The 27,733-nt window shown below is 47.7% G+C and overlaps 2 protein-coding genes across 5 annotated transcripts in view; both read left to right on the top strand.

Moving 5' to 3' along the window:
- Positions 1-18,842, top strand: part of magi3a (membrane associated guanylate kinase, WW and PDZ domain containing 3a) — a 45,198-nt gene extending 26,356 nt beyond the window's left edge. The window contains exons 5-22 of one of the 3 annotated variants that reach the window (XM_031566055.2): positions 1,199-1,337; positions 2,003-2,082; positions 2,634-2,691; positions 3,595-3,692; positions 4,113-4,304; positions 7,796-8,329; positions 9,649-9,680; positions 10,983-11,184; positions 12,111-12,205; positions 12,654-12,846; positions 13,341-13,490; positions 13,812-13,997; positions 14,203-14,296; positions 14,591-14,639; positions 15,303-15,440; positions 15,570-15,708; positions 16,406-16,492; positions 17,056-17,146. In XM_031566055.2, coding sequence (XP_031421915.1) covers positions 1,199-1,337; positions 2,003-2,082; positions 2,634-2,691; positions 3,595-3,692; positions 4,113-4,304; positions 7,796-8,329; positions 9,649-9,680; positions 10,983-11,184; positions 12,111-12,205; positions 12,654-12,846; positions 13,341-13,490; positions 13,812-13,997; positions 14,203-14,296; positions 14,591-14,639; positions 15,303-15,440; positions 15,570-15,708; positions 16,406-16,452 — 2,426 coding nt within the window. In that variant the 3' untranslated portion in view covers positions 16,453-16,492; positions 17,056-17,146. Of the gene's footprint in view, positions 1-1,198; positions 1,338-2,002; positions 2,083-2,633; positions 2,692-3,594; positions 3,693-4,112; positions 4,305-7,795; positions 8,330-9,648; positions 9,681-10,982; positions 11,185-12,110; positions 12,206-12,653; positions 12,847-13,340; positions 13,491-13,811; positions 13,998-14,202; positions 14,297-14,590; positions 14,640-15,302; positions 15,441-15,569; positions 15,709-16,405; positions 16,493-17,055 lie in introns of all 3 variants that reach the window. The other 2 variants (XM_031566053.2, XM_031566054.2) reach the window with 2 other exon arrangements.
- Positions 18,843-18,996: 154 nt separating this feature from the next.
- Positions 18,997-27,591, top strand: LOC105906794 (lysine-specific demethylase 9). 2 transcript variants are annotated; one of them, XM_031566058.2, is made up of 7 exons: positions 18,997-21,035; positions 21,907-22,508; positions 23,337-23,474; positions 23,856-23,998; positions 24,096-24,263; positions 24,427-24,535; positions 24,754-27,591. In XM_031566058.2, exons 1-7 carry the CDS (start codon positions 20,477-20,479, stop codon positions 25,093-25,095), a joined length of 2,061 nt encoding a protein of 686 aa, XP_031421918.1. In that variant the 5' UTR covers positions 18,997-20,476; the 3' UTR covers positions 25,096-27,591. The 2 variants fall into 2 exon arrangements, with proteins under 2 accessions (XP_031421918.1, XP_012690444.2); XM_012834990.3 differs by having other exon boundaries at positions 21,904-22,508.
- The last annotated feature ends 142 nt before the right edge of the window (positions 27,592-27,733 follow it).

Raw genomic sequence — 27,733 nt, 5'->3', positions numbered from 1 at the left:
GCCCAGGCGGAACTGTGACAAAGCCCCCGGGCGGGTCTCTCCTCCCTGCCAGGAAAAGTAAACAGAGCTCTGGGATCACGAGCGAGCAAGGACACAGACACACACACACACACACACACACACATGCACATGCACATGCACACACACACACACACACACACACACACACACACACACACCCTTGATAATGACATACAAACAGAAACACAAACAGGACAGACGTCCAGTGATGCCAGCTTTTTTTCATGAATTCTGAGTGTTTAGGAGCCGTAACTATGACAGTGCTGACATTACACTCACCCCAATAAGCACACACAAGTGAATACAGAAACACAGTCACACACACACACACACTCACACATTGACATATATGTGTGTGTGTGTGTGTGTGTGTGTGTGTGTGTGTGTACACACTAAGTTGATGTTTGTTCATGATGAGTTTGTGCTCATTTGCATCTATGTTGCCTATTTTTGCTGAGGTCATCACAGATGCCTGTGTGATCATGGCTCCCAAACATAGCTGATTCATATGAACACACACACACTGTGTGTGTCTGTGTGTGTGTGTGTGTGTGTGTGTGTGTGTGTGTGTGTGTGTGTGAATGCGGTGAATGTACCGAATTTAAGAACATGTACCATTTTTAAAACAGATTCACATAGAGACTCTTAAACACACACACATACCCAAACACACACACACACACACACACAGACAGACACTCTGATGATAATCGCGTTAGGGCTGTGAGTGCTGGTCAGCTCTGCTTTACCCCCCAGGCCTTCCTCTCTCATCAGACCTCATGCAAATCCTTTTGCTCCTGCAGCACTTCCCCATCTCTATTTCTGTCTCTCTCTCAGTCTCTCTCTCTCTCTCTCTCTTGCTCTCTCTGTCTCTCGCTCTCTCTGTCTCTCTCTCTCTCTCTCTCTCTCTATCTCTCTCTCCCCGACTCTCCTGCCCTCTCTCTCCACCCCTCATCTCTCCTCTGTCTTTATCTCTCTCTCGTTCTCCTGTCCCTCGCTCACTCAAGCCACAGCGGTAGAGAAATGCAGAGGTCGCCGAGCCCGCACACCACCACTGCTGCCGCTGCCATCGCCGCTCGCTCACCTTCTCTGTGTCTCTCTCTCCACCTCTCTCCCTCTCCCTCGTTCGCCACCTCTCCGTCGCCGACACCGTCGCCCCTCGTGTGTCTGTGTGTAGTGCCGGATGATGGCGGGCGGCGGCCGGTGCCTAGCTACACACACCCCCGGAACGCACTGGAGGTGGAGCCCAGCCTGGAACCGCTGCCCGGCAACTGGGAGATGGCCTACACCGAGACGGGCATGGTCTACTTCATAGAGTGAGTACGAACAAAACACACACTTGCGTGCGTACATACATACACACACACACACACACACACACACACACAGACGCGCGCACACAGACATGTACGCATACACGCTCAGAGAGGGTGCAGTCATGCTCCTGTGAATGCTCACACACACACACACACACACACACACACACACACACACACACACACACACACACACTGGTGCCGACTCTCGCTCTCATCTGCTCACTATCACAAATGCACAATCGCTCTGAGTCACCCTTCTGCATGCATCTACACATCCTTGTGTATTCTCAAACATAGTTTGACACTCACACAGCTTTCACTCCCATCCCTCTCTCACACACACACACACAGACACACACACACAGACAAACACAGACTCGCACACACAGACCTGTGCTGTTTCCTGCTTTTATCCTGCAGTGGGAAATGGGAGGTTTGCATATTTTATGCATATGTGTGGGCATGCAGTGGCTTGCTTGTGGTGATTATGAACTGGCCTGTATGTATGCATGTATGTATGTGTGTGTGTGTGTGTGTGTGTGTGTGTGTGTAATTCCTGTAAACTAGGTTTTGCTGCTATTTTGATATGTTTTCTACAAATGCTTGTGTGTTGCTTATACCTTGCTGTGGGTGTTAATATGTCTTTTGTGTGTGCTATGCAGTCACAACACTAAGACGACGACCTGGCTTGACCCCCGACAGGCTAAGAAAGCCAAACCTCCTGAGAAGTGTGAGGATGGAGGTAGGACATTGTGGCAACACACACACACACACACACACACACACATAAACATTTCTGAATGCCTGAGGTTTGTGTGCTTGTGAGTGCTATGTGTTTTCACTGAGTTTTAGGAATATGTTAGTCTGTGGGAGGGAAATATTTGTATTATGTGAAAGACATGTGTTTGTGATTGTCCACTTTATGTGGAATAGTCCACTTTATGTGGAATACTTCCACAGACCCTGGTAAGAGACTGCAGTAAGAGCTAGTTCTGAACTGTTTCTGTCAGGGATGTGTTTGTGTGTGTGTGTGTGTGTGTGTGTGTGTGTGTGTTTGTGTGGGGGGAGGGGTGACAGAGAGTGAGAGAATGTTTGTGGGGGGAGTGTGGTTCACAGAGCTAGCACAAAAACATAGAGGCTGCGGCTCAATTGAACCATGCTGTTAACCTCTTTCTATCCCGCTCTCTAATCATTCATTCATCCCCTCTTCCCCATATCCCCTCCCTCTCTTTTTCTCTCTCTCTCTCTCTCTCTTTCTCTCTCTCTCTGTCCTCCTCATCGCCACTCCTTCAGAGCTGCCATACGGGTGGGAGCGAATAGAGGATCCGCAGTACGGAGTCTACTATGTGGAGTGAGTCTTCCTCTCCACTCATCTGGCCTCCTGTAGAGTCATTGTTTCTGGAGTGTGTGTTGTATGTTGTGTGAAGCGTGGTGTGTAGTGTTGTCTATGGATTTCCAGTGTGTGTGTGTGTGTGTCTCAGTGGGAAGCAAGAGGAAGTTCAGCACAATTGATTTCAGCGCCACTATTGTGTTAAGAGCCTTTCCTTACACACACACACACACACACACACACACACACACACACACACACACACACACACACAGGCCTTCCCCCTCCTGTGATTGTCTCTTTGTTTAGAAGAGTACACCAAAACATCACAATTCTCTCTCACTACAGAACATTACAAGGAGAGGCACAAACCAGACAAGCACAGAACACACACACACACACGCAAACACGGAACGTGCTTGCAGCACACACATAAACGCACGTCCAAACACACGCAAGGGCACATATATCTGTGTGTGTGTGTGTGTGTGTGTGTGTGTGTGTGTGTGTGTGTGTGTGTGTGTGTAGGGCTGAGGTGTTGGGCACTAAGTGGTGAGTCATGGCAGATAGAGGTGGTTGCTGAGCGGGACAGCAAATGTTCTTCCTGCTGCTCTGCTGGCTTTATTCAAAGCGGGAGTTTGCATGAACATGGAGATTAATGTCAAAAGCATGTAGACACGCACGGCAGGCACACACACAAGTACACACACAAACGCGCACACACACTCAAACTTAAACAGTAAGAATGTAGTTGCTCACTCATCTTTTCTCTTACCTCTCACAGTGATCACACCACAAAGTAGGTAGTAATTACAAACGAGAATGAGTGTGTGTGCATGTCTATGGGTATGTGTGTGTCTGTGGTGTGTTTTTGTTTTGTCTACCTGTGTGTACTGAGGGTGTATGTCATGTCATGTCCTGTAGTCACATCAATCAGAGGACCCAGTTTGAGAACCCTGTGGTGGAGGCCAAGAAGAGGCTGGCTCAGGAGGCCACTGCCAGCCAGCCTGCCCAGAACACAGGTAAAGCCCTCCTCTCTGTCTCCAGCACTCTTTTCTCTCTCTCTCTCTCTCTCTCTCTCTCTCTCTCTCTCTCTCTCTCTCTCTCTCTCTCGCTCTCGCTCTCATCTCTATTCCTTCTGCCTCCTCTTCTTCATCCTCTTGTTGTTCCCTTCATTCTCACTCACCCACTCACTGTCTCACTCCATCTCTCTCTCTCTCGCTCTCTTTTGTCTCTCTCACTCTTTGCCTCCCATTTCTGTTTGCTGGTGTGTATAGATGTCTTCTTTTGCTATGGGTTACAATGATGTGTAAATGGAAACTCTCTCCCCCTCTCTCTCTCTCTCGCTCTCTCTCTCTTTCTTTCTCTCTCTCTCTCTCTCTCTTTCTCTCTGTCTCCCTCTCTCTCTCTCTTACTCTCTGTCTCCCTCTATCTGCCCCCAGCTGAGTGTGTATGTGGGGGTGGGTTCACGCGGGACCCCGGGGCCCTGCGGGGGACTCTGCTGCAGGCGGCCCTGAGGAAGAGCCCGGGGGGCTTCGGCTTCACCATCATCGGAGGGGACCGACCCGATGAGTTCCTCCAGGTCAAGAACGTCCTGAACGATGGCCCGGCCCAGTACAGTGACATAGCACCTGGTGAGAGCACGCACGCACACCCGCACACCCGCACACCCGCACACCCGCACACACGCACACACGCACACACATACACACATACACAGATAATATTTCACAACCACTAAAATATGACTTAAAACCACCTTGATAAGGTGAGCAAAGTGTAACCTGTAATTGCAAAAGATGATGATAAAAAAAACACCATTTTGCTCGCAATAGTGTCTGTTTGCATTTGTTTTAAACAAAGATCCATAAAATGCATGCATAATTATGTTGAATGTTGGTCAACATAATTTTATATTTACTATTTACTATTTACTATTACTATTTTACTATTATTTCAATTTTTTACTTCAGCATCTTCATATTGCACATTATAAAATACCTTGGCTTGTAAACTGGAGATTCAGATTGACTTGTCTGTAGGACTAGATAGGTTTTTGTCCAAGTCCTTTAATGCCCCTCCCTCCTCTCTTTGAGCTGGGTTCTGTTCTGTGTTTTGCTCTTTTGGGTCGTGGGCTCTTTTAAGTGCATTTAGAAATGTAATAATTAAACTTTGTTAATGGTGGTTAAGTTGACCAGTTTTTAATTCATGCAGAATGTGTCACTTTTCTGCACTGCCCATCTATTGCCAAAACAATATACTGACCAACATACTCATATGACACATCTGTCAGAGACAGGATGGACTTATTCATTATTTTGATTATTATGTTGATAATGATATTTTGTATACAGACTGCCTGAACATAACTCATTCAGAAGTTTTAGATTACAAATTGCATCATATATATGTGTATAGGACAGGATGGACTGCACACACAGCTGCAAGTGTATGTGTGTGTTTGTGTTTGAACTGTCTGTGTACATCCTTATTTGAGATGTCGGCTAATGGAGCGTGTGATGGCCATCAATAGAGAATTGATTGAGAAAAAGACAGAGAGAAAGGAAGGAGACTTTAGAAGTGGGGAAGATCCAGAGTGATTGGTGTGGGGAGGGGAGGAGAGGAGACGAGACAAGAGGAGAGTGGAGCGGAGGAGAGGGGAGGGGAGGAGACAAGAGGTGACGAGAGGAGACGTGAGGAGAGGAGAGGAGAACGGAGGGGAGGGGAGGGGGACATGTGCGGAACATCTCTGCTGCTGGATGAAAGCCCTCGGCGCGTCTTTAGAAGCAGCTCCCATCTGCTCGCCTGCAGAAAACACAAGAGGAGAGTTCACATGATTACACACACACACACACACACACACACACACACACACACACACACACACACACACACACACACACACACACACACACACACACACACACACACACACACACCAGAGGAGAGTTCACATGATTCATTCATATCCAGTTAGCGAACCTGTTTCATCTGTCTTCTGCCTTTCACGTGTCTGCCGCCTCCCTCCGCTCCTCTCTTCTCCTCTCTTCCTCCTCTCTTCTCCTCTCTCCTCTTATCTCTTGTCCCCTCGCCCCTGGTCTCATCTCCTGTCCCCCCCTGTCATCTCCGCTCCTCTCTTCTTCCTCTCCTCCTCTTTTCTCCCTTTGCTCTCCTCTCCCCCCTCTCTCATACCCTTTCCTCTCTCTTTTTATCCTTCCACCAAACTCTCCTCCCCTCCCTTCCTTCTTCTTTGCTCCCATCTTGTCTCTACTCTCCTCTTCCTCATTCTCCTTTCTTCTCTCCTCTCACTCTCCTCCCCTCTCCTCTTCTTCGCTCTCCTCTCTTCTCTCCTCTCCCTCCTTATCCTCTCCTCTCCCCTCTCCTCTCCTCTCACTCTCCTCCCTTCCTCTCTCCTCTCTCCTCTCACTCTCCTCCCTACCTTTCTCCTCTCCTTCGCTCTCTTCTCTCTTCCCCTCTCAGACATATTGTGTTGCAGGTCAAACTATCATAGACAGTTTGTTTTTAATAAGGGATGTCATCGATGTCTCATTAAGCAATCATTTTAACCTTGGACTCTTATCAATTGATCAAGAAATGGCATTTGATCGGGTGGGATATGAGTACCTATTTAAGGTGTTAGCAGCTTTTGCTTTTGGAGATTTTATGATAAAGCTACTCTTTAAGGGGGTGTGGGTTATGCTCAAGATGGGCTGGGGCCTTAGTCTTCCTGTTCTGCTTGGATAAGGAATTCATCAGGGCTGTCCTGTTTCAGAACAGTTATACAGTCTTGTGATTTAGCCACTGTTGTGTATGGTAAGGAGAGGGTTAAAAGCTTTTTATAGTCTCTGGGGGTCCTACAGGTTTGTTTCACTGTGTTTCTGATAAAACTGGTTTATGTTGGGGGCAAGAAGATGTTTCAGTGCTTTGCAGTGCTTTGGCGGTGTATGAAAGCTAAAGTTAACTGAGCGGAAAGTGAGCGTTTTACTATTGGGCAGTAGGCTGGAGTTGCTTCCCGGGGGGGGGGGGGGGGGGGGGGGGTTTAGGGTGGGACGAACCTTTCAGGACCTTTCAAGGTCCTGGAAGTGTATCTGGGCACTGAGGACTACAAAGGTAGGAACTGGGAGGGTGTGCTGGAAAAGGTGTCTGCCAAGTTGTCTGGAGCTGGCTATTAGCCGAGCTATCCTACAGGCGTAGGGTTCTGGTCCTGGCGGCATCCATGCTATGGCATATGTTCACTGTGCTGGTGGTCCGCTGCCTTTGAAAAGAATCAATCAGAACATGAGGATAGTATAGTGTCCTTTGGCATGTCAGTATGGAGGCCTTTTCTGGACTTTCATAAGAAGGCTCTCTATATAGTGTGCATGAAGGTCAGGCACCAGTCTGTGCTGAGAGGGGTGAAGGCATGGAGGTGGTCAGAACTGTTTGGGCCAGAATTCTCCCTTTGTATAAACCTCCAATTGAGAAACGTATGGCCAAGTTACAATGGAGGCTTGTTCACGGGGCTATAGCTACAAACAGACAGGTGACACACCTGAATCCAGCAGTGGGGAGGGGCTGTCCTTTTTGTGGGGGTGGATGTGATAGTGGATCGTTTGTGTTTGTATTGAGAGAGGTTTGGGGAGCCCTTTGAGTGCCTGAAGGACTGGCTTTGAAAGTGGGGGGAAGGTTTTTTCCAATCATCATTTTATTAGTGGCACCACTTACAAGGCGGAAAAGAGGCGCAAGGTCTGTTTGATAAAATGTCGAGGCGCAAGGTCTGTTTGATAAAATGTCAGCAAAGATGGCCATTTGGAGGACTCAAAAGAATAGTTTACTGGGGGCAGGATCAGTTGAGGCAATGGAGGTTTTTAAGGAATGGAGGGTGGTCACAATGAACATTGAATATACTCATCATAAACTGGTTTATGATGTTATGACATGCTGCTGTGTGAAGTTGGATATGATGGACAGTTGGTTTTTAATGTGTGACAGTTAAAGGTTTTAATGTTTTATGTGCCTTGTGCAATTATGTGAGAAAGTTACACAATGGTTTAATAAAGGAGTGTTAAACTGTTCTTGCCCTCTCCTCTCCTCTCTTCTCCTCATCTCTCATACTCTCTCCTGTGCTCTCCCCCTGCCCGCTCAGGTGATGTGATAGTGGAGGTGGACGGTCGCTGCGTGCTGGGAAAGACCCACGCCGAGGTGGTGCAGCTCTTCCAGGCCGTGCCCGTGGGCCAGCAGACCGAGCTGCTGCTGTGCCGTGGTTACCCGCTGCCCGAGGAATCCGGCTCCAGCCAGGACGGCACCGCCAGCGGGGGCATCGCCGAGGCCATCCCCATCCTCATGCCCACCGTGGACGGACAGATGCTGCCCGCCGACGCCCTGGTGTCCCCGCTGGAGCTCGGGGGCGGGGTGGAGAGCACCCTCCTGCAGCCGCAGCTGGTGGAGGTGCCGCTGCAGAAGGGGCCGGGGGGGTTTGGCTTCGCCATCGCCGACAGCCCGCTGGGCCAGAAGGTGAAGATGATCCTGGACGCACAGAGCTGCCGCGGCCTGCTCAAGGGCGACGTCATCAAGGAGATCAACCGCCGCAATGTGCAGACGCTCAGCCACACACAGGTGGTGGACCTGCTCAAGGAGCTGCCCATAGGGGGCGCCGCCACGCTGCTGGTGCTCCGAGGAGGTGAGCATAGAGGGAGGGGGGCGGGGGGGAGGGGGGCCTAATACTCTCTTGCAAAGTGCAATTTTATTTCTATCCACCTGAATTAGGTGCTTGATGAATTGCTTGGCGCTTATGAGAGTAGGGTAGAGCAGCCCAAGGTTAGAAGGAGGGTTTCTCAATGACTTGCTGCTGTGTTGAGGCCCCCTTCTTAAATTATTGTAGACATTTGCAATTAGGATATTGTAAAAACCCTATCTGAATATACACCCTCAGAAACAAATAAAAATATGAGTTGACACGGACCCGGGCACACATAAGCCCATGCACACAAACAGCTCCTGAGGTTTTTGCAAGGTGTCTGCGGTATGTGTTTGTGTGTGTGTGTGTGTGTGTGTCTGCGGTGAGCTTTCTGAGTGTGACAGGGCTGTTAGCTGTTCTCCTTTACTAGAATAATTTGCCAGCCCAGTGAGAGGCCTATGCATACAGAGAGCAGAGAGAACACGCCCAGAATACTAATGGAGGGAGACATTACACAAACACGCACACACACATTATCACACTCACATACTCTTAATCACACTCACACAAGAATACACGTATCTTTTAGTGCAGCTTTAAATAAGATGGCTAATATGTGCATATGCATGCGTGTATGTATGTATATGTGTGTGTGTGTGTGTGTGTTTGCTGACATCTGCTGCAAGGCTATGGGATGATCCTGTGATTGCGCTCGCGTACACGCTTGCAAGTATACACTCACAGGCGCACATACTCATGCACACACACACACACACACACACACACACACATACAGACATCTGCTGTGAGGAGTTGGGACGTCCCTTGTCCTCAGCTTCACCTCATGTGTCCTAGCCAGCAGGCTGAATTATCACAAATGGAGACACACACACTCATACAAACACCCTCACACACGTGACGGTCATAAATATGTTGTGAGTTTAGTGCCACCCTGTGGTGGATGTGTTCCCTCAGTTAGGGTTCCGTTGGCGATCCAGAGGGCTGGATGTTGTTTATGTAGGGACTACATCCTACCAGGTCCAAAAACAACTGTTCCCAACACATCCCAGCCGTCTCCATGGTCACATGACGTTCTTTTAAGTGTGTGTGTGTCTGGGTGGAGGAAGGGTGGGGAGCAGAGAGCGATGTCTGCCTCCCACTCTGCACCAGTTTTTGGATATCAGTCAAATCCGATCAGCACACACGCGCACAGCAATGTCAGACAGATGAGTTTCAGCACCTTTCACTGTTTAAGTAAATGTCTCGCACATTCTCACAAACTCTCTCTCTCTCTCTCTCTCTCTCTGTCTCTCGCTCTGCAGGTCACACGTCTCCTATAAAGTCTCTCAAGCCGGTGAGTGCGAACTGGAAATGTGTAAATGTGTCTAACGAGCCTTCTGTGGTGCTGGGCTGTGTGCTGCTGTGTGCTGCTGTGCGCGCGTGTGTGTGTGTGTGTGTGTGTGTGTGTGTGTGTGTGTGTGTGTGTGTGTGTGTGTGTGTGTGTGTGTGTGTGTGAGGTGTGAAAGAGAGAGTGCATTATTAAAGTACTGTTATGTAAGAGGGTTTGATACTTCTGGCGCTGTGTGTGTGTGCGTGCTCCCTTTGCTGAACCGTACAACCTGGCAGCATTCCTAGAGACTCAGTTGTGCTCCGCAGTGGTACCTACTTAATTTGAGCACACACTCACACACACACACACACAGCAGTAGAAGCCAATTAAAGCGGCCTCTTGTTAAGCTGGTGTTTTATAATGGATTCTGCTGTTTAAAAGAGGGCTTACAGGCACTGTTAGTCCCGGGATTGCTAGCAGGCCCATAGACAGATGATGAGTGTACTGTGTATGCTAATATGGTGGAGGTGACAAAGAGTCGGGTGCTGTGTGTGCTGTCATCCCCCCCCCCCCTCCCCCCTCCTTGTGAATAATGACAGAAGAAAAAAGAAATGTGATATGCTTTGGTAAACAGCGTGCAGTGAGGTGACTCCTGAGCAATCATTTTTGCACACCTGTAATCTATTGCTACATTCACAATTTATGGTACTTTTGACAAAGTATTGCTGGATATTATATCAGCAATTATGGTTTAGAGGAATCGGTCTGTAAATATGAAATGGCAAGAGCTCAACAACAACACAAAAATGTATCCAGCTTTATGGAAATTTTACTGGACTTTACAAACACCATAAAAAAAAGTATTGCTGGATGTTATAACAGCAATTATGGTTTAAAAGAATCGATCTGTAAATATGAAATGGCAAGAATTCAACAACAACAAAGAAACGTATCCAGCTTTGTGGAAATTTCACTGGACTTCACAAACACCATAAAACCATTCCGTGTTTAAAATAGTCATAGCACATTTCCTCAAAGAGTATTCATGTGTGAAATTTACCAGGAGCGTGAACCTGTCTCTACTATTCAGAGAAAAATGTTGAGGAATCCTGTGGTTATATTCCCAGAAGTGTGTGTGTGTGTGTGTGTGTGTGTGCTTGTGTTTTGTGTCTGCGTTCACGGGTGTCCGTGTGAAATGTGTTTGTGTGTGTGTGTCTGTGTTTTCATGTGTGTATATGTATGTTTGTGTGTGTGTGTATATGTTGCCGAGAGACCATGACTGAATGCATCAGCCATTTTAAACCGAGGTGTGCGTGTCTGTCATAGAGTGCCATGGCCTCACATCTCAAGCATGAGAAACAGGAGAAGCTAGAGAAGCAGGATATGGCTCCCAGTCCAGAGGTCATGACCCCCATGGAGCCACCCCTTCAGTCCCTCCCCTTCCCCCCTAACATGATTCGCTCTGCCTCTCCCAAGCTGGACCCCTCCCAGCTCTACCTCAAGTCCAAAGCCATGCTGGAGAACAAGCGTGAGTGCCGACCTGCACACACACACACACACACACACACACACACAAACAAACACACAAACAAACACACAAACACACACACACACACACACACACACACACACACACACAAACAAACACACACACACACACACACACACACACACAAACATATTACAACCTTCCCAGGCTCCTGAACTACCACATACCTCATACAGTCTCATAAATCTCGTCTCAGTGTAACCCTAACATCCTCAACATCCTCTAAACAAACTCTCTCGGGTCGTAAGTGTCTCCAACCTCCTTCATCCTGTCTTCATCCACCCCTCATTCAAACCACCACTTCTCTTTAACGTCTCCAGAACCTCACACTAAAACTCCCATCACCATATGATCATATCTCCCCTCCAGTCATCCTCTCGACAACACCTATCCAGCCTAACCACAGGCACTCCTAAATGGATCATCAGCCTTCCCAAAATCCAGCCACAATTTCACCATATTTCTTAAAGCTGCTGTAAATGATGTTTCGCATAGTGAAAGATTCGGCCGCCATAGCAGTTCATCCCCTGCCTTCAGTGTGCTGTGCATATGCAAAATAATTGGGCGACGGGGCTGCCAGGGCCATTAGAAGTTCCCTGGTTTGGTTAATACAGTCACATTAGCTGAAATATTTAGTTGCTAACTGCAGAGCCCAGGAGCGTCCCAGAGCCCAGAGGTTTTTTCTTTTTTTCTCTGAACATCTGTTCCAGACACAACCGACAAGCTAAAGTGTTCCAGCATATGTTTGCAGCAGCTTTAAGCCCAAACACTGCGCATTCTCAACCGGTTTATATATTCATTTGTGTTGAGTGTGCATCTGCATGTGCGTGTGTGTGTGTGTGTGTGTGTATGTGTACACGTGTGTCTGTCCGCGTGTCTGATTGCTTCCTCTTCTCCCGCCTCAGCTCCGAACACGAAGGAGCTGGATGTGTTCATCAAGCGGGACCAGGAGTCGGGCTTTGGCTTCAGGGTTCTGGGAGGAGAGGGACCCGAGCAGCCTGTAAGCAAGCTTCAGAGCAAGCAGCCCGTATCGCTGTCATACCTTGAAAAGAAATGCTAGCAGCGTTCTCTGGGTTTATCGCTGAGAAGCGTTCAGCTGCATAATTCATTTGCATCATTAAATAGTGATACTATTAAACACTCATGAACACCTTTTATAATGAACATATACGAACCCTCTATCTATTATCCTTCTGTATTCCATGTATGTCTCTCACAGACATGGAGGCTTTTGTATGAAGAACACAATTAGTTTAGTTAATCTAGAGTAAGCATGTTGTATCTAGCATCTATATACATAATACATTTGCTGAATGCAGTAACACTCCTGAAGTGTACTGGTACTTACTCATGCTTAACTTGGGTAGGTTGTCTGCACTGGCCTGTCTTTGGTCCTGTCCTCAGTGACCTCCATGGAAATGTGTGTGTTTGTGTGTGTGTGTGTTCAGGTGTACATCGGGGCGATCGTGCCCCTGGGGGCAGCGGAGCGGGACGGCCGGCTGCGGGCCGGGGACGAGCTCATCTGCATTGACGGCGCGCCCGTCACCGGTTGCTCGCACAAGCAGGTGCTGGACCTCATGACCAATGCCGCCCGCAATGGTCAGGTCATGCTCACCGTGCGCCGCAAAGTCAACTACCTGGGTGAGTGGGAGAGTATGTGAGTCATGACGGGTGGTGTGTTTGTGTGTGTGTGTGTGTGTGTGTTTTTGTGTGTGTCTGTCTGTGTCCGGCTCCACTCTCTGTACTGTGGTTGTTACCAAGGGTTTAAGTGTTAACTCATGCATCAGTAATTAGTTTTCATGGTCTACAGACCAGCCACTGGAGATTGTGTGTGTGTGTGTGTGTGTGTGTGTGTGTGTGTGTGTGTGTGTGTGTGTGTGTGTGTGTGTGTGTGTGTGTGTGTGTGTGTGTGTGTGTGTGTGTGTGTGTGTGTGTGTGTGTGTGTGTGTGTGTGTGTGTGTGTGTGTGTGCACGGTGCTGTAAGCCATTTACATACAGTTGTGTGTGTGTGTGTGTGTGCATGTGACCGTCTATGTGTTGTTGATATGCCAGTGTGCCACTGCTTGAATGATGCTGTGTATGTGTATATGTGTGTGTGTGTGTGTGATGTGACTGACCATGCTTCTCCTTTGCAGAGGGGGTAGAGGATGAGATTGCCCAGGTGCTCTCCAGCTCAGCCCAGCCCCAGGTGGCAGCCCAGGCCTACAACGTCACCCTGCAGCGCAAAGACAACGAGGGATTTGGCTTCGTCATCCTCACCTCAAAGAGCAAACCTCCTCCTGGAGGTGAGCGACTCATGACGAAAGAGAACAAAGTTTGAATTGCTCATTTCACTAAATGAGCAATTAAGTCTGCAGACCAGCTTCGTTTTTTACTACTCAGCTTTACAAACACTAGAAACTGTAATGCCCGGTGTTAAACACCATAACACACAGCAGATATTATATTGTGGAGTTTGAATTCTATACACAAACACACACAGATACTGTACATAAACACAAGCATGCATACACAATCAGAGAAACTGTAATATGTTTTCAACAAGGCTATTTTTCCTCCCGTCTCTTTAACTCTCTCTCCCTCCCTGTCTTTCCCTCCTGCTCTAGTCATCCCCCATAAGATTGGCCGTATTATAGAGGGCAGCCCAACAGACCGCTGTGGTCAGCTGAAGGTGGGAGATCGCATCTCAGCTGTCAACGGCCAGTCCATCATGGAGCTCGCGCACAATGACATCGTCCTGCTCATCAAGGAGGCGGGATCAGTTGTCACCCTGACTGTGGTGCCCGACGAAGGTGAGCCTGCATTGCACGCTGGGATAAGTAGTGTTTTGATACGAAGTGATGTGTGGTAATAATGTGTGAGAGAGGGAGAAAACGATAAGAGTGTATATGTACAGTATGTGTGTGTGTGTGTGTGTGTGTGTGTGTGTGTGTGTGTGTGTGTGTGTGTGTGTTTTGGTGGGTGGATCTGAGCTCTTTGTGTTGTTTTGTATTGTAGAACACAATGGTCCAGTGTCAGGTACCAGCTCAGCCAAGGAGAGTCCAGCAACACAACACAAAGCTATGGGCCAGCAACCTGCCAGAGACGACAGGTACACACACACACACACACACACACACACACACACACACACACACACACACAGACACACACACACACACAGACACACACACACACACACACACACACACACACACACACACACACACACACACACACACACACAGACATACAGACATACAGAGCACACATAATGCTGACATTTACCCAGTCATGCTATAGACACACACTCATACACATTCATTCACACTCCCTTCAGACACTCTAGACACACTCCACAGTTTACCCAGCTGTATGTAACATGGTTTGCTTTGAATGCTTTCAGGAATGGAGAGGACAACTCCTTGTATGGAACACTGGAAAGCTCTGCACAGGTGTGTGTGTGTGTGTGTGTGTGTGTGTGTGTGTGTGTGTGTGTGTGTGTGTGTTACTGAGCGAACAAATGAGTGAGTGACAGTGAGCAAACAAATGAGCGAGTGAGTGTCTTATTTTGTGTCTATTTACTGTATCTATTTTTGTGTATGTATTTTGGTGTGTCTTTACTTATCTCTGGACGTGCCTGTCTTGTGTTTGTTTTTGGTCAAAGCATAGTTATATTATTTGTGACTGCTCTGTTTGTTCCATGTCTACATGAATACAAAGAAATCTGTGATGTCTCACCATATCTGTGTAACAGAAGGAAGGGAAAAATAACTAAAGAAAAGTTACGTGCTTTCCGAAGTATGTAAGAAACTGTTGTAAATCATAATGTGTTGGCCCTCCTGGTCATATTGGTACCTTCTGCTTAATGCAAAAAAAAATCGCTTTAGAGTGCCTGCACATTTCATAAAAATATCAGCACTTGGAGGCAGTATGTAATAATACATTGGAAGAGGAAGAAGAAAAAGATTGCTGTATTTGTGCCTCAACTTTTCCATAACTGTGTGTGTGTGTGTGTGTGTGTGTGTGTGTGTGTGTGTGTGTGTGTGTGTGTGTGTGTGTGTGTGTGTGTGTGTGTGTGTGTGTGTGTGTGTGTGTGTGTGTGTGTGTGTGTGTAGGGCTGTTTCCCTGTGGAGTTGAGGCGAGGGTCACGAGGCTTTGGCTTCAGCCTGAGAGGCGGGCAGGAGTACAACATGGGCCTGTACATACTGCGATTGGCCGAGGACGGACCTGCTCTCAAAGACGGACGTATACATGTGAGTCTACACACACAGATTACCTCTCTCCTCTAATTGCATGTTCATCCCTTTTGTCAATGAGTTTCATTCTTGCTGCATATTAATGGAAGTGTGTGTGTGTGTGTGTGTGTGTGTGTGACCTCTCAGGTTGGAGATCAGATAGTGGAGATAAATGGGGAGCCCACTCATGGCATAACTCATACGCGTGCCATAGAGCTCATCCAGGCTGGCGGCTCCAGAGTGCTCCTGCTGCTGCGGCCTGGACTGGGCCTGGTACCAGACTCCAGTGAGTATACTACACACCCTGCAGTAGATTACACACTTTCCCCCTCCATACCACATACTGCATAGTATATACTACTATTCACACTATTCTCTCAGCCCACTGCTAGCTTGACTAATTAGTCTGCTTTTCAGTCTTGCGCAGACCTGTTAAACACCACACAGACTTACTGAAATGACACTTCGTAACCACAGTGTACAGTACCTCAAGCTGGAAAAAGCATACTTGATTCTAGAGTATATACTTGAAGGTGCAGTTCCACTGCTGCAGCTCAGACTTCATGGCCTGTGCCACTGATGGCCATAATAAAGCACAAAAGCAAGCCCACTGTAGTCTCACATAAATACATACTTATTCACTCACACACACCTGCTCCGCCCAGCTTCATCTTGACATCTCTCTGCACACACTCACTCGCTCGCTCCAGACAGAGAGGGTACAGACCCGACCCTGGCCTTTGGCGCTGTGTAAGAGCGTTTGACTCCTACTGGGAGACACCGGAGCCTGATGGGTATATGCAGAGAGATGTGTTCCTGCCACGCGTCAGTCGATCTTTTTTTCTTATTTTCACGCCTATTCTCTCTGTCATTCCTCTGTCGCTTGCTTTTTTCTATCCTCTCTTTCTCCCTGTCTGTCTTCATCTCTCTCTCTCTCTCTCTCTCTCTCTCTCTCTCTCTCTCTCTCTCTCTCTCTCCTTCAGGTCTGAACTCCACCCTGTGCTTCCACATGAAACAAGAGCTGCACTAAAGGCCTCACTGCTTCTCTCGGTCTGTCCCTGTTAACCTCGGTAAACTTCACGCTGCTCCTCTCCTCTCTTCTTTGCTCTGCTGTGCTCTTCTGCTGTTCCACATTTCTTTCCTTACCCCTGACACATACCAAGGGGTAAAATGATATGTATGTGTGTGAGTTTGTAGTTTAGAGTGCCCCCTAGAGGCTTGTGTGTGTTTTTCTTTTGCCATCTGAAACGCTGCTGGTGCTGCTGCTAGAGAGACAGCAGTTGGCATTGCCCTCATTTTAAACTGTGAGGGGCATTACCAACCGCAACACCTTATTCAACTGCAGTCATGTGTAACAAGCGGGAAGAGGCAAGAGAACTTTCCCTGCGTAGTTCAAGCGAGAAATGACTCTCCTGGTGATCACGGAAGCATGAAATGTGGACAAGTGTAAAACTTGGCTTAATGCATGTGTGTTTGTGACCATACGCATGGGGTTTGAAAAGCTACCCTGGGTTATCGTAGGCGTATACTGCAAAGGTTGTGGAAGCAGCTCTTTATGGCCTGTTGTAAGGGTGAGAAGGGGCATCTGAGCTGTATTAGACAGGTGTAACTGAGACTTGTGTTTGTGCTGCAGGTGTGGGAGAGATGGTGGCCCCCTCTTTCTCAGACCCCCAGCGCCACCCAGCCTGCAGTGACCCCCATGAGCATGCCGCCGCCTCCCCTCCCCACACCACTGCCGACGAGCCCCCGCTGCACCCCGCCGACTTGGAGCCCGGCCCCCACACCTCCCACGGCGACCAGGCGTCCAGCCCCAGTCGCTCTGGGAGAGGGGGGGAGCGCTCCCGCAGCCCCCGCAAGAAGGACAGGACCTCCTCTAGCTCCAGCGCCGCCACGACGCCGGCCGGGGCCACCAACACCCTGGACAGGAGGGGGCCCCCCCAGCGGGACGAGCCCCCCCGCTCCACCAGTCCCAGGAAAACCTCTCGGCGGGAGCAGGAGGCAAAGAGACCGGAGGAGGTGGTGAGGGAGAGGAGGCGCAGAGGAGAGGAGGAGCCCATCCACAGGCAAGACCGAGAGACCGGCGAGGCCAACCCGGACACGACAAAGGGAACCAACGAGAGGCGTCGCAAAGACAAGGGAGCAGCAGCAGCAGCAGCAGGCCAGGTGCAGACACACAAAGAGACAGCTGGGCAGGACGCTGAGGGCGCAACACTCAACCGAAAGACTCACCGGGATCGAGAGAGCAACAAAGAGAGGGAGAGGGACCGAGAGAGGGAGCGGGAGGGCAAAGCCAGGGAGAGGGAGGGTGGACGGGAATGGGACGGGGAGAAGAGAGAGAGGGAGGGGAAAGGGAGGGAGAAAGATGGCAGGGAGGGCAAGCCGAGAGTTGTAGCAGAGGAGGAGAGCAGGAGAGAGGCTAGAGGCTCCAACAGTAGCCTTGCACAGGAGCCCTCAAGCCGGGACAAGAAGGCTCAGATCACCCCCGGACCCTGGAAGGTCCCCAGCTCCTCCAGGATCCAGTCCTAGGTGGAAGGACTCTAAAGCAAGACCCTTCACACCACCACAAAGGTCACGGATGGACTAGGAGCAGTGGAGAATCTGGGTCAGTCAGGGTCATCACGGCTAGGGTTATCATTTCTGTCCATTGGACCTCCAGGCTATGTCCGTCCCCTAGATTTCAATGTCCAGCTGATCAGGACGTTGTGGTCTGGTCTGTCCTTGGCACAGCCAGCAGTGTGAAGGATTTCTTGTGCCAAACAAACACCAGAAGGACTCTGGACCCACTCTCTCTGGACTCGAATAGCTTCTTCCAGTCCTGACAAATGAAGGACACTAGTTGGGCTCTCACTGCAGGTCTGTGATTCTGAACCAGGACTGTCTTTACTCCTCGGGCTCCCAGCCAGAGGTGCCCAAACCCACATCACATCTACCACATGTAGACCACTCTCCGCATCAGCTCTGGAAACTGTCTCCAGACGTCTCCAGGCTGATGTATACCTAACTATCTCTGAAGACCAGACACTTGTGCTCAAGCGTATTGTTTACTACTTGTGTGTTTATGAAAGAAATGTGTAATTTATGGAGGTAATATAACAAATGTAATATATCTCTCTATCTCTCTCTCTCTATATATAAATATATATTCCTGTCCATAGCCTACTGAGCCATGACACACAATGCTTTAATGCCCTGAGGCTCAGCCAGAGCCTCTTCCTTCCTTCAGGTTTACTCTGAGTGCTCGTCTCTGGAGCAGCTCACATAATGTGTTCCACTGGCGTGCAGGTCTGACTTTCAGCAAAGGAGTGTAGCTTTATTTGTATGTTGAATATTTGTACCACTGGGGGCGGGGAGGAGTTCTTTACGTGTTCTCTGAACGTAGACGAGAGGAATTGACTGTCAAATAAAGTGTGGTTGCATCAATCATGGGGTCAGTGGAAAGGGTTGTCATGTTTGAGATGATTATTTTCATTTTGTTTATTATTCAGTCAGTTATTGTTTGTGAGTGTATGTGCACGTGGTTCATGATTTTTAATTGTGCATGTTTTAGATGTATGGCACATTTGCTTTTAGTCTTTAGCCAGCATTAGTTTTGAATATAGGATGCTGTGAAATGTATTCTCAATTTATTCAGTCACATGTTATCCATGTCTGAAGTTAGCTGTAACCACGTGTCCGGGGTGTGTTTTGGAGGAGCCAGTGGGTGAGCTAAAGGCATTCCTCATGGGTTATGCATGTGAATGCAGCTTCAGGTTTCTCCTTGAAACAAGCAACACAACACTGATACAATGTATAGCATAAACTGTCAAAGCATGACAGATGTTCTACATGCTCTGTCAGCTACCAAAATTCTGCAGTATTTTTAACATGCCTGAATAATATGCTACCATTAACCAAGAAATGTGTTTCCCTAGTTGGAGCAACAATCACATATCGACATCTAAGCCCCTGGGCTGCCCTCTGCTGCTCAGCAGCAATACTGCATGTCAATACCTTTGACAAGAGTGATGGTTCCTCAGAGAGAGTTGTACCCCTCTCAAGTTAAAGGAGACACTTATATAGCTGGAAATAGAATTTTCCTCTAGGTTTGTAACATTACCAAAGGTTATGTGATGGCCCCGCAGATTAGGGGATAAACGGACAGAAATTACACGGAAACCGGAAGCTATTTTTATAACATATCAAGACGAAGGCTATCTGCTGTCTACAGTGTAATATTCAGTCCAGTGAACACTGACTCAACTCTTCCTGTGACTTTATAGTGCAGTCTGCCTATTCATCCTGTTGTGTTACTGCAGTGTGTTCACAGTGCCGTCTCATGGTAGGTGTGTGTGTGGGTGTGTATTTATACTGTGGCCTTGCATCGCTTTGACGGATAAACCTGCCTCTCCGTCTGTACATGACGCGGTGGTTGTAAATGTTCATTGAAGTGTACAGCACCTGTATGAACACTGGCCTACACTCAGTAAAAGACTAGGCTCATGTGTACAGAAGTCGCTCCATTATTTTTGTAAATTATAAGGAAGATGATTTATCTACTTTAGTGAAGAGAATAATAAAATACTGATGTGTAAACTATTGTCCATGACATGCTGATGCTCCAATAAATAAAGTTTTAGAAAAAATCCTGTTCTATGCAGTTTTTTGTAGACCAAGTGGGCCTAGTAATTGCTTGATTCACTATTGATGTATTTCTACAACAGTTTGATTAAAAGCAACGCAGAATTTGGAAGGTATGTGTCTTTTGCACATTTGAGCATCCAGTCAATATCCGTTTGCCTCTAGAAGGGAAGTCGCGCCCTCTCGCGGAGATAGGTCTGGCCACTCCATTGCTGACGTCAGTCAGAAAATGAGTGCGTGCAGTCACGCACGCACCACTCCAGAGCCAAACTCATAAACTACACCACCCAGAAAGCTTGCGTTCTACGTTTGCGCACTTCAGAACTCCAGGACGAAAAACGCATACAGATGGCCTATTACGGACGTACACTGAGGACTACAAGTACCAATATATACGCTTACGGAACGTTTTAAAGCCATTTAAATTTACGTGCAAAATGGCCACGCAGGTGGACTTGGTTCGCGTGAAAGTAGAAAATAAAACCAAAGACAGCTTGGAAAGGCAGGGCAAAGAAAAGAAGAAAAAGAAAAGGGAATATTCTCCATCTGTTGACAAACACCAGAGATCCGAAAAAGATGTAAAGAAAGCGAAGCTCCATCACTACAATCATCAGCATGATCTGTCGCGGCCAAAACACCCGGACCTACAGCCGCAGCTGCAGCGGGAGACCCACAGTCAACCGCGAACCTTTACCAAGGAACAAGTGCCCGTTCATCACCGACATCACCACAACAACCACCACCTTCACCAACATGATATAAAGAGAGAAGGAACGGTGGTTTGGCCGAAGATGACGCAGACCAAACTCCAAAAGCCTCCTGCGCCCACGGTTCTGCCTTCCGCTACCTTCACTTTCACGCCCCTGAAAGTAGCTAAGGCCAAGAGTCTCACCAGCAACAAGGAGAAGCACAATGGAAGCGAACTCAAACTTAAACTTAAGAACGAAAACACCGATGCAAACGTGAAGATTGAAATGTGCAAAAAGAAAAAGAAAGGTATTTTTCAGTATTTTATCCGCCCATTATTTCTTGCTATCATTTCACGTTCCAAATGGATGGAGTGTGCGTCCGTTACATCGTCACTTTATTAAACTTGATTGGGTCAAACATGTATTACTTTTTCCAGACAAAGATATAGCCATGGGGAAGAGGTGTATGAGGTTGTTACTAAAATAATATTTGCCACAATTGGCAGTTGGCCTTAATTCTGGCTATTTAATTAGCCTAACTCTGCTCTAAATGAGTCTGGTTTAGTTCCGTTAGTGCGTGCTGTTGGTATCATGTCGAATGGAGTCAAAGCATCTTGAGCGGCGCGTAAAGTGGGAACACTGTTATACGGAGTGTTATATGACTGAAATAAATAATATCTAGCCAGATCATTTTCTACAATTCTTTGTTCTATAAACCTTTTGTTCTACATATTTTTAATTTACTACACAGCTACTTTTTAATTAAGCCTACATGTATAATTGTGTAGATCCCTTTAATCTCGAACTTAAATTCAAACTCAGTAAACTTCTATAACTGCCATTTAATGTTTACCTTTACCCTTTCACAATGACATTTTAGCTGTCAAACCTGTGAAAAATTAAAAACCGATGCCAGTCTCTCTTCAGAAGAATTTAGTTTCAGACTTGGCACACCAGCCTCCAAAATTGCTTGATTAACTTATGCTTTGAGTATATTTTCTAGAAAAATTATTGTCAAAACTTTTTCAACTACAAAACATCCACATTTGAACCCAACACAAATTGCTAATTAAACGGCTAATTATTCACTAATTGACACTGATAATATGCTGAACTGAAGTGTGGTCCCGCAGCAGCTGGTGTTGTCTGACTTTCCCTTCTCTCTGTTGACCTAGAAGCACGAGACGAGAACGGCAAGGTGCGTCTGAAGGAGGAGGCAGAGTACCTGCTCAAGCGGAAGAGGAGGAAGAAGAAGCACCGCGAGGAGGAGCGTGGTGGCGGCAGCGTTGCCGGAGTAGTAGGAGGAGGAGGAGGAGGAGGCGGCGGCAAGCATTTCCACATGCATGACAAGGAGGTGCAGACGGAATTGGATACAGGAGCCTCAGCAAAGACGGAGCCCCAGGTGCAGCCCCAGCCCTTCCTCTCCCACCAGGACCACTCCATTCGCCTGATGGCGCTCCCCAGTGCCCACTTCTGTGGCCTCATGCACGAGGAGGTGCAGCCCAATGGAGGCGGCCGCATCCTGCACGCCTACGCCGACGAGCTGGCCCACCTGCGGCCCGCCGAGCAGGAGCGCTTCGCTCAGGACTTCCTCGAGAGGGCCTTCTCAGAGAGGACTGGCGCCGCTCGCTACGCCCTGGCCGTGGTGCATGGGGCAGCCGCCTACCTGCCCGACTTCCTGGACTACTTTGCCTTCAACTTCCCCAACACGCCTGTCAAGATGGAGATGCTGGGCAAGAAAGACATCGAGACCACCACCATCGCTCACTTTCACTCACAGGTGTGTGTGTGTGTGTGTGTGTGTGTGTGTGTGTGTGTGTGTGTGTGTGTGTGTGTGTGTGTGTGTGTGTGTGTGTGTGTGTGTGTGTGTGTGTGTGTGTGTGTGTGTGTGTGTGTGTGTGCGAGAGAGAGAGTGAGAGAGTGTCGATGAAGGTCTGCAGGGGAATATACAGAATGGGACATTTTTATTCATAGCATAATATCCATGGGTGTTCGAGTGTGTTTTTTGCAAATGTGTGGACAGAGGCCAGGTGTGTGTGCAGATTGAAATGCTATGAGGGAGAAAAGGTCTTCTCTGTTAGTGTGTCTGCGTGTGTCTGTGTGCGGGCAGTTATCTAAACATCTAACCATGTGGTGCTGTTCGTTGTTTCTCTAACGTTTAGTCCAAAGTCCCCAAAGGCACCTGTGTGTGTGAGGTGCACGTCTGTGTTTATGTTGTCCCAACTGTGGTGGTTGCCAGGCAACTAAACAGTTTTTGTCTGGCCAAACAGACTGTGTGCTGTTTGTAGGCCCCAGGTTTACTTTATTTCCGTGCGCGTGTGTGTGTGCACATGTGCACATGTGCGCGTGTGTGCGTGCGTGCGTGCGTTAGTCTGTCTGTGTTGGTGGACTCAGGCACTTTGAGCGATGATTCTCCTGACAATGAGAGTGAGAGAAAAAGAGAAGGAGCAAGAGAGAGAGAAGTGGATAGAAAATGTGTGTTGATTGGGTGTAACAACTCATTATTCATATTTGCATTGCAGCCAGTGAGTCTCCAATGCACTCATGTGAGATGTTCTCTCCCTGTGTGTGCATGTGTGTGTGTGCATGCATATGTGTGTGTGAGTAGGTGAACAGGACGTACTGCTCAGGTACTTACCGCTCTGGGGCTATGCGGCAGATCAGCCTGGTGGGTGCTGTGGACGAGGAAGTGGGCGACTTTTTCCCAGAGTTCCTGGACATGCTGGAGGAGTCTCCCTTCCTGAGGGTGAGTAATGGAGGGGGAGGGGGGGGGGGGGCAGCCGAGAGGACAGAGGGGGCGGAACCACAGTCAGTCTGTCAGTCTGGTTCCCTCTGCTGGGAATCAAACTGGAGTCTCATAGTCCCCCGCCCAAAGTTTGGTCTCACTGATATATATTGCTTTGATAAGGCTTAAAATATCATCCCTTCAGTTGTGTTGCTACTTTTGTCATCTGAAAGCTCCGTTGCAGAGGGCTTGTCACTACTGACTGTAGTGGATCAGCACAGGTGTTTTACTCTTGATTTGTCAGTGAAGGAAAAACTGGATTTTTTCTTTTTTTTTTATATACTATTACTTTTAATATGTCATCAAATAAGTGTGTGTGTGTGTGTGTGTGTGTGTGTACAGATGACTTTGCCCTGGGGTAGTCTCTCTAGTTTGAAGCTGGACTGCAGGTCTCAGAGCGATGACGGCCCCATCATGTGGGTACGGCCAGGGGAGCAAATGGTGCCCACAGCAGACGTGCCCAAATCACCATTCAAACACCGCAGGTATGACACACACACACACACAGACATAAAAGTAAGATTAATTTACACTCATTCGTATACATACAAACACTGTCTCACTCTGGTTGTGTGTGTGTAGGTCGGTGAGCGAGTTGCGGGCGCTGCAGTACGTGCGTCGTGCCTGTGAGCGGCGAGAGGTGCTGTTTGAGGACCGCACACGAGCGCACGCTGACCACGTTGGCCAGAGCTTCGACTGGAGGAGCACTGCAGCCGTGGGAGTCCTCAAGGCTGTGCAGTTTGGAGAATGGTGAGGGTGTGTGTGTGTGTGTGTCCTTACACAAGAGCTAGAAAGTTTAAAAGAGATTTACATGCTTCTTGTGTGTCTGTCTGACTTGATTTTGAGGAAGAGCTAAGCTGATTGTGTCTGTGTGTGTGTTTGCATCAGTTAACCCAGTCTCTGTGTATACTAGGAGCGAACAATCTCGGGTCACCAAAGACGTGGTGTGCTTCCAGGCTGAGGACTTCAATGAGGTGGTGCAGAGGCTACAGCTGGACCTCTATGAGCCACCCGTGTCACAGGTGAGTCTGGGCACACAACCACCCAAATACAGCACTAGCTTTGGAAGCTGCACGGATGCATCTTCAGTCTGAAACCAGTGACGGATGATGTACAGTAACCTTAATGAGCTTCATTGTATATGGCACCTGTGTGTGTGTGTGTGCCTGAGAGACTGCATGCCTGAGATAACAGACACACCTATAACAAATAGTATGTATTTGCGGTTTGTCCCCTGTAGTGTGTGCAGTGGGTGGACGACGCCAAGCTGAACCAGCTTCGCCGCGAGGGCGTCCGGTACGTGCGCGCCCAACTCTGCCACCAGGACATCTACTTCATCCCACGCAACGTGGTGCACCAGTTCAAGACCGTTTCAGCCGTCTGCAGCCTGGCCTGGCACATCCGCCTCAAGCAGTACCAACCCGAGCCCACGCCCGCTCACAGCAACGGCACGGCTGAGCCCGCGTCCTCAAAGGGCGACCACGTGGCGCAGCCACCAACCAGTCCAGACAGACTGCCACCGGCTACGGCAGCGCAGAACTCGGACCCTGCCCCAAAAGCCTCACACTCACCCTCGGAATGACCCAGATCCCAAAATGGCTGATATTATGAAGACCTCTCATTTGCAGTCCTCTTTAAAAAAAAAAGGGAGTGTCAGACAAACTCTTGGATGAATGATGCTTATAAAGTATAGTGATATTTTGTATTTATTTCGTTTTTATTTGTATTGAATTGACCCCAGAAGTACTGTCTTGATTCCTCTCAGGCCAAAGTGTGCCGCTTTAGAAGCTTGGTGTTTGTCAGTGAGGTATTTGATATTAGTTGCAAAGGAATGCGGTACACCATGGGACACAGTTACACAGAGAAGTGCCTATCCCTTACTGAAAGCGCCATTCAAGTCTCATCTACTGGCTGCCTGATGGGAATCTCTGAGATGATAAGAAAGAGCGAGGGAGAGCGATAGAGATGATCACTTGTCTGGCTGGTAGACTTCAGCTTCGAGAAGAACTGACATTGGTGATTGTCTCCTCTGCTGGAGGAACTAGAGGAACTTTGATGCTTTTCTTCCATTGGGAAAAAAAAAACAACGACTGCATCAGCCAAACTTTTTCTTTCTAAGTTAGCTGAGTTGATGTGTGCAGTGAAAGAACCCTCTACACCCAGACCTGCTGCTACTGCACGGTTTTGGACCTTATGATGGTCTCTTATCGGTTGTCCTGTTTCTGCACTTGGCAGAGTTCTGTGGGTCTTTGAGGAAATCTAGTTAGTGAATCCAGTGTGTGTGTGTGTGTGTGTGTGTGTGTGTGTGTGTGTGTGGTTGCACATGTGAGGGCCTCCTCTATGTTTGTTTCAGTAGCTGGGAATTGGTGCTGTACCTACATTATGACCATATCATAGCCTAAGGTTTGAGTAAAACCCACTGAAACGGGTGCAAGTTTGGACTGTGGCTGGCTCTTCCATGTGGCTTCTAGTTGTGTGCAATTTTGAGTGTATTTATATAGATATATATATAATATTTATTTGTAAACATTCAGGCATCTTGTCCAAGCAACAGTATCTGATGCCTTGAAGTATTCTTCCAACATAAAGTCATTAAGCAGTCACTTTAATCCAAAGCATACTGCAGTACATGTAAACTTTACATCTCATCTGCACTTGTGCTCTGTGAGTATTGACCTTTGACCTTAGTCCATCGGCATTGCTACTGCTTTCCTCTAGCCGTTGAGCAACAGGAGTACCAAAATAGAGCCGTTGTTAAATGGTCATTGACACAAAGTGTCTTCATTTTCACCTCAAGAATTAAGATGAAAGGACAATTGTAAAGGGTATTATTCTCTTTACAGGGGTTGAAGAGTCTCAAGTTCATATACCTAGATCATTTTTTATTTATTCCCTGGACTAAAGTGATTTTTATATTAATGATTTTTATAATGTTATAGTAGTGTGTTTCATGTAGGATACAATTTTGTGAAGATTTCTCTTGACGCATGAATTTAATTTAAAATGTTTCTGTGGTAAATTTTAGCGTACGCTTTCTCGCAAGACGTACATATTGCTGTATATGTTGCTGTGTGTGTGTGTGCTAGGGCGTGTGTGTGCGCTAGGGCGTGTGTGCTTGTGAAGCTAGGGTCCTTCGCTTCATACCAGTGACTCAAGTCCACACGGTATCAAACAACTGATCTGGTCACCCTAAATTCAAACCATGCATTTCACCACAAGGTCAGACCAACAGTACAAGTCCTTTTATATAAAACAAACGCATGTAGTCCAAAGATCAGACCATTAAAGTCGGAGTCCACGATTCTGGGTACAGGTTGTTGAGTTTCAACAGCCAATCAAAGTACCCCCCCCCCCTTCCGTGGGCCTGAAGCAATACGTTGATTGGCTGGAATTGTTTATGGCTCAGTCTGACCCACTCTGTTTCCTATTTATATTGTCACACAAGGTCGTGGACTGCACCTTAAACCGTACTGGTGATCGAACTACTGACTAGGTCTGTCAAGTAACCCATTTCGATCAAACCTGTTATCTGAGCCCCCACAAAATCAGACCAGAGTTACCATAGCAACTGGTTACAGGAGAAGCACTGGCAACACAATCTTGGGGTTGACACGGCGGTGACCTTTCCTGGTGTAGTCAGGAGTAAAATGGACTACAAGCCTTTGTGCCCTCAGCGGCCTCATACCTCCACAACAAGATTATGATTGACTATTGTGTGTTATCTTGCAATAATTATAGGTGTGTTCCTGTGGCATTGTGTGGTCCTTGGACTTGAAAAAGTAGTTTTCCTTCAGTTTCAACTGGAGCTGTTGCAACTGCTCTGTGAAATGTAGGACTTGAAGATGTTGTAATTATTATTATGGAGGATTTCACTTCAGTGCATAGATTATTGGGGGCAAAATTCTTTGACCTACAGAGTACTTCTCCCCCTCTTATTCGGCAGCTAATTCAGTTGTTTTGTAACAATGTTCTTGCCAGGATTGGATTGTTTGTATTCGAGGAACAGGTGCCTGAGCTTGGGAGGCATGTTGTGTGTCAGTGAACTCAATAAAAGCTCTCATTGATGTTTGTATTCAAACCTCCTCCCTGTTATTCTTTTCTATGTGACTAGTAGGCAGAGACGCTATCTAGAAGCCCTTAGTGTATTTATGTATCTATGTAGAGTAACTCTTAAGAGCGTCAACTCAAAATTCAAGTAAACCGTACTTCATTTTTCACTT

This window comes from Clupea harengus, chromosome 4, assembly GCF_900700415.2.
Source record: "Clupea harengus chromosome 4, Ch_v2.0.2, whole genome shotgun sequence".
Lineage (NCBI taxonomy): Eukaryota > Metazoa > Chordata > Actinopteri > Clupeiformes > Clupeidae > Clupea > Clupea harengus.
The sequence above is the reverse complement of the archived record's forward strand: the minus strand, read 5'-3'. Positions and strand labels throughout refer to the sequence as shown.

What these genes read in the sequence shown, in the direction of transcription:
- LOC105906794 (XM_012834990.3), top strand. Translation starts at nt 20,477, where the DNA reads ATGGCCACGCAGGTGGACTTGGTTCGCGTGAAAGTAGAAAATAAAACC. An exon ending in TCACCATTCAAACACCGCAG is followed by an intron (nt 23,999 to 24,095) that starts GTATGACACACA and finishes GTGTGTGTGTAG; the next exon opens with GTCGGTGAGCGAGTTGCGGG. An exon ending in GCTGTGCAGTTTGGAGAATG is followed by an intron (nt 24,264 to 24,426) that starts GTGAGGGTGTGT and finishes TGTGTATACTAG; the next exon opens with GAGCGAACAATCTCGGGTCA.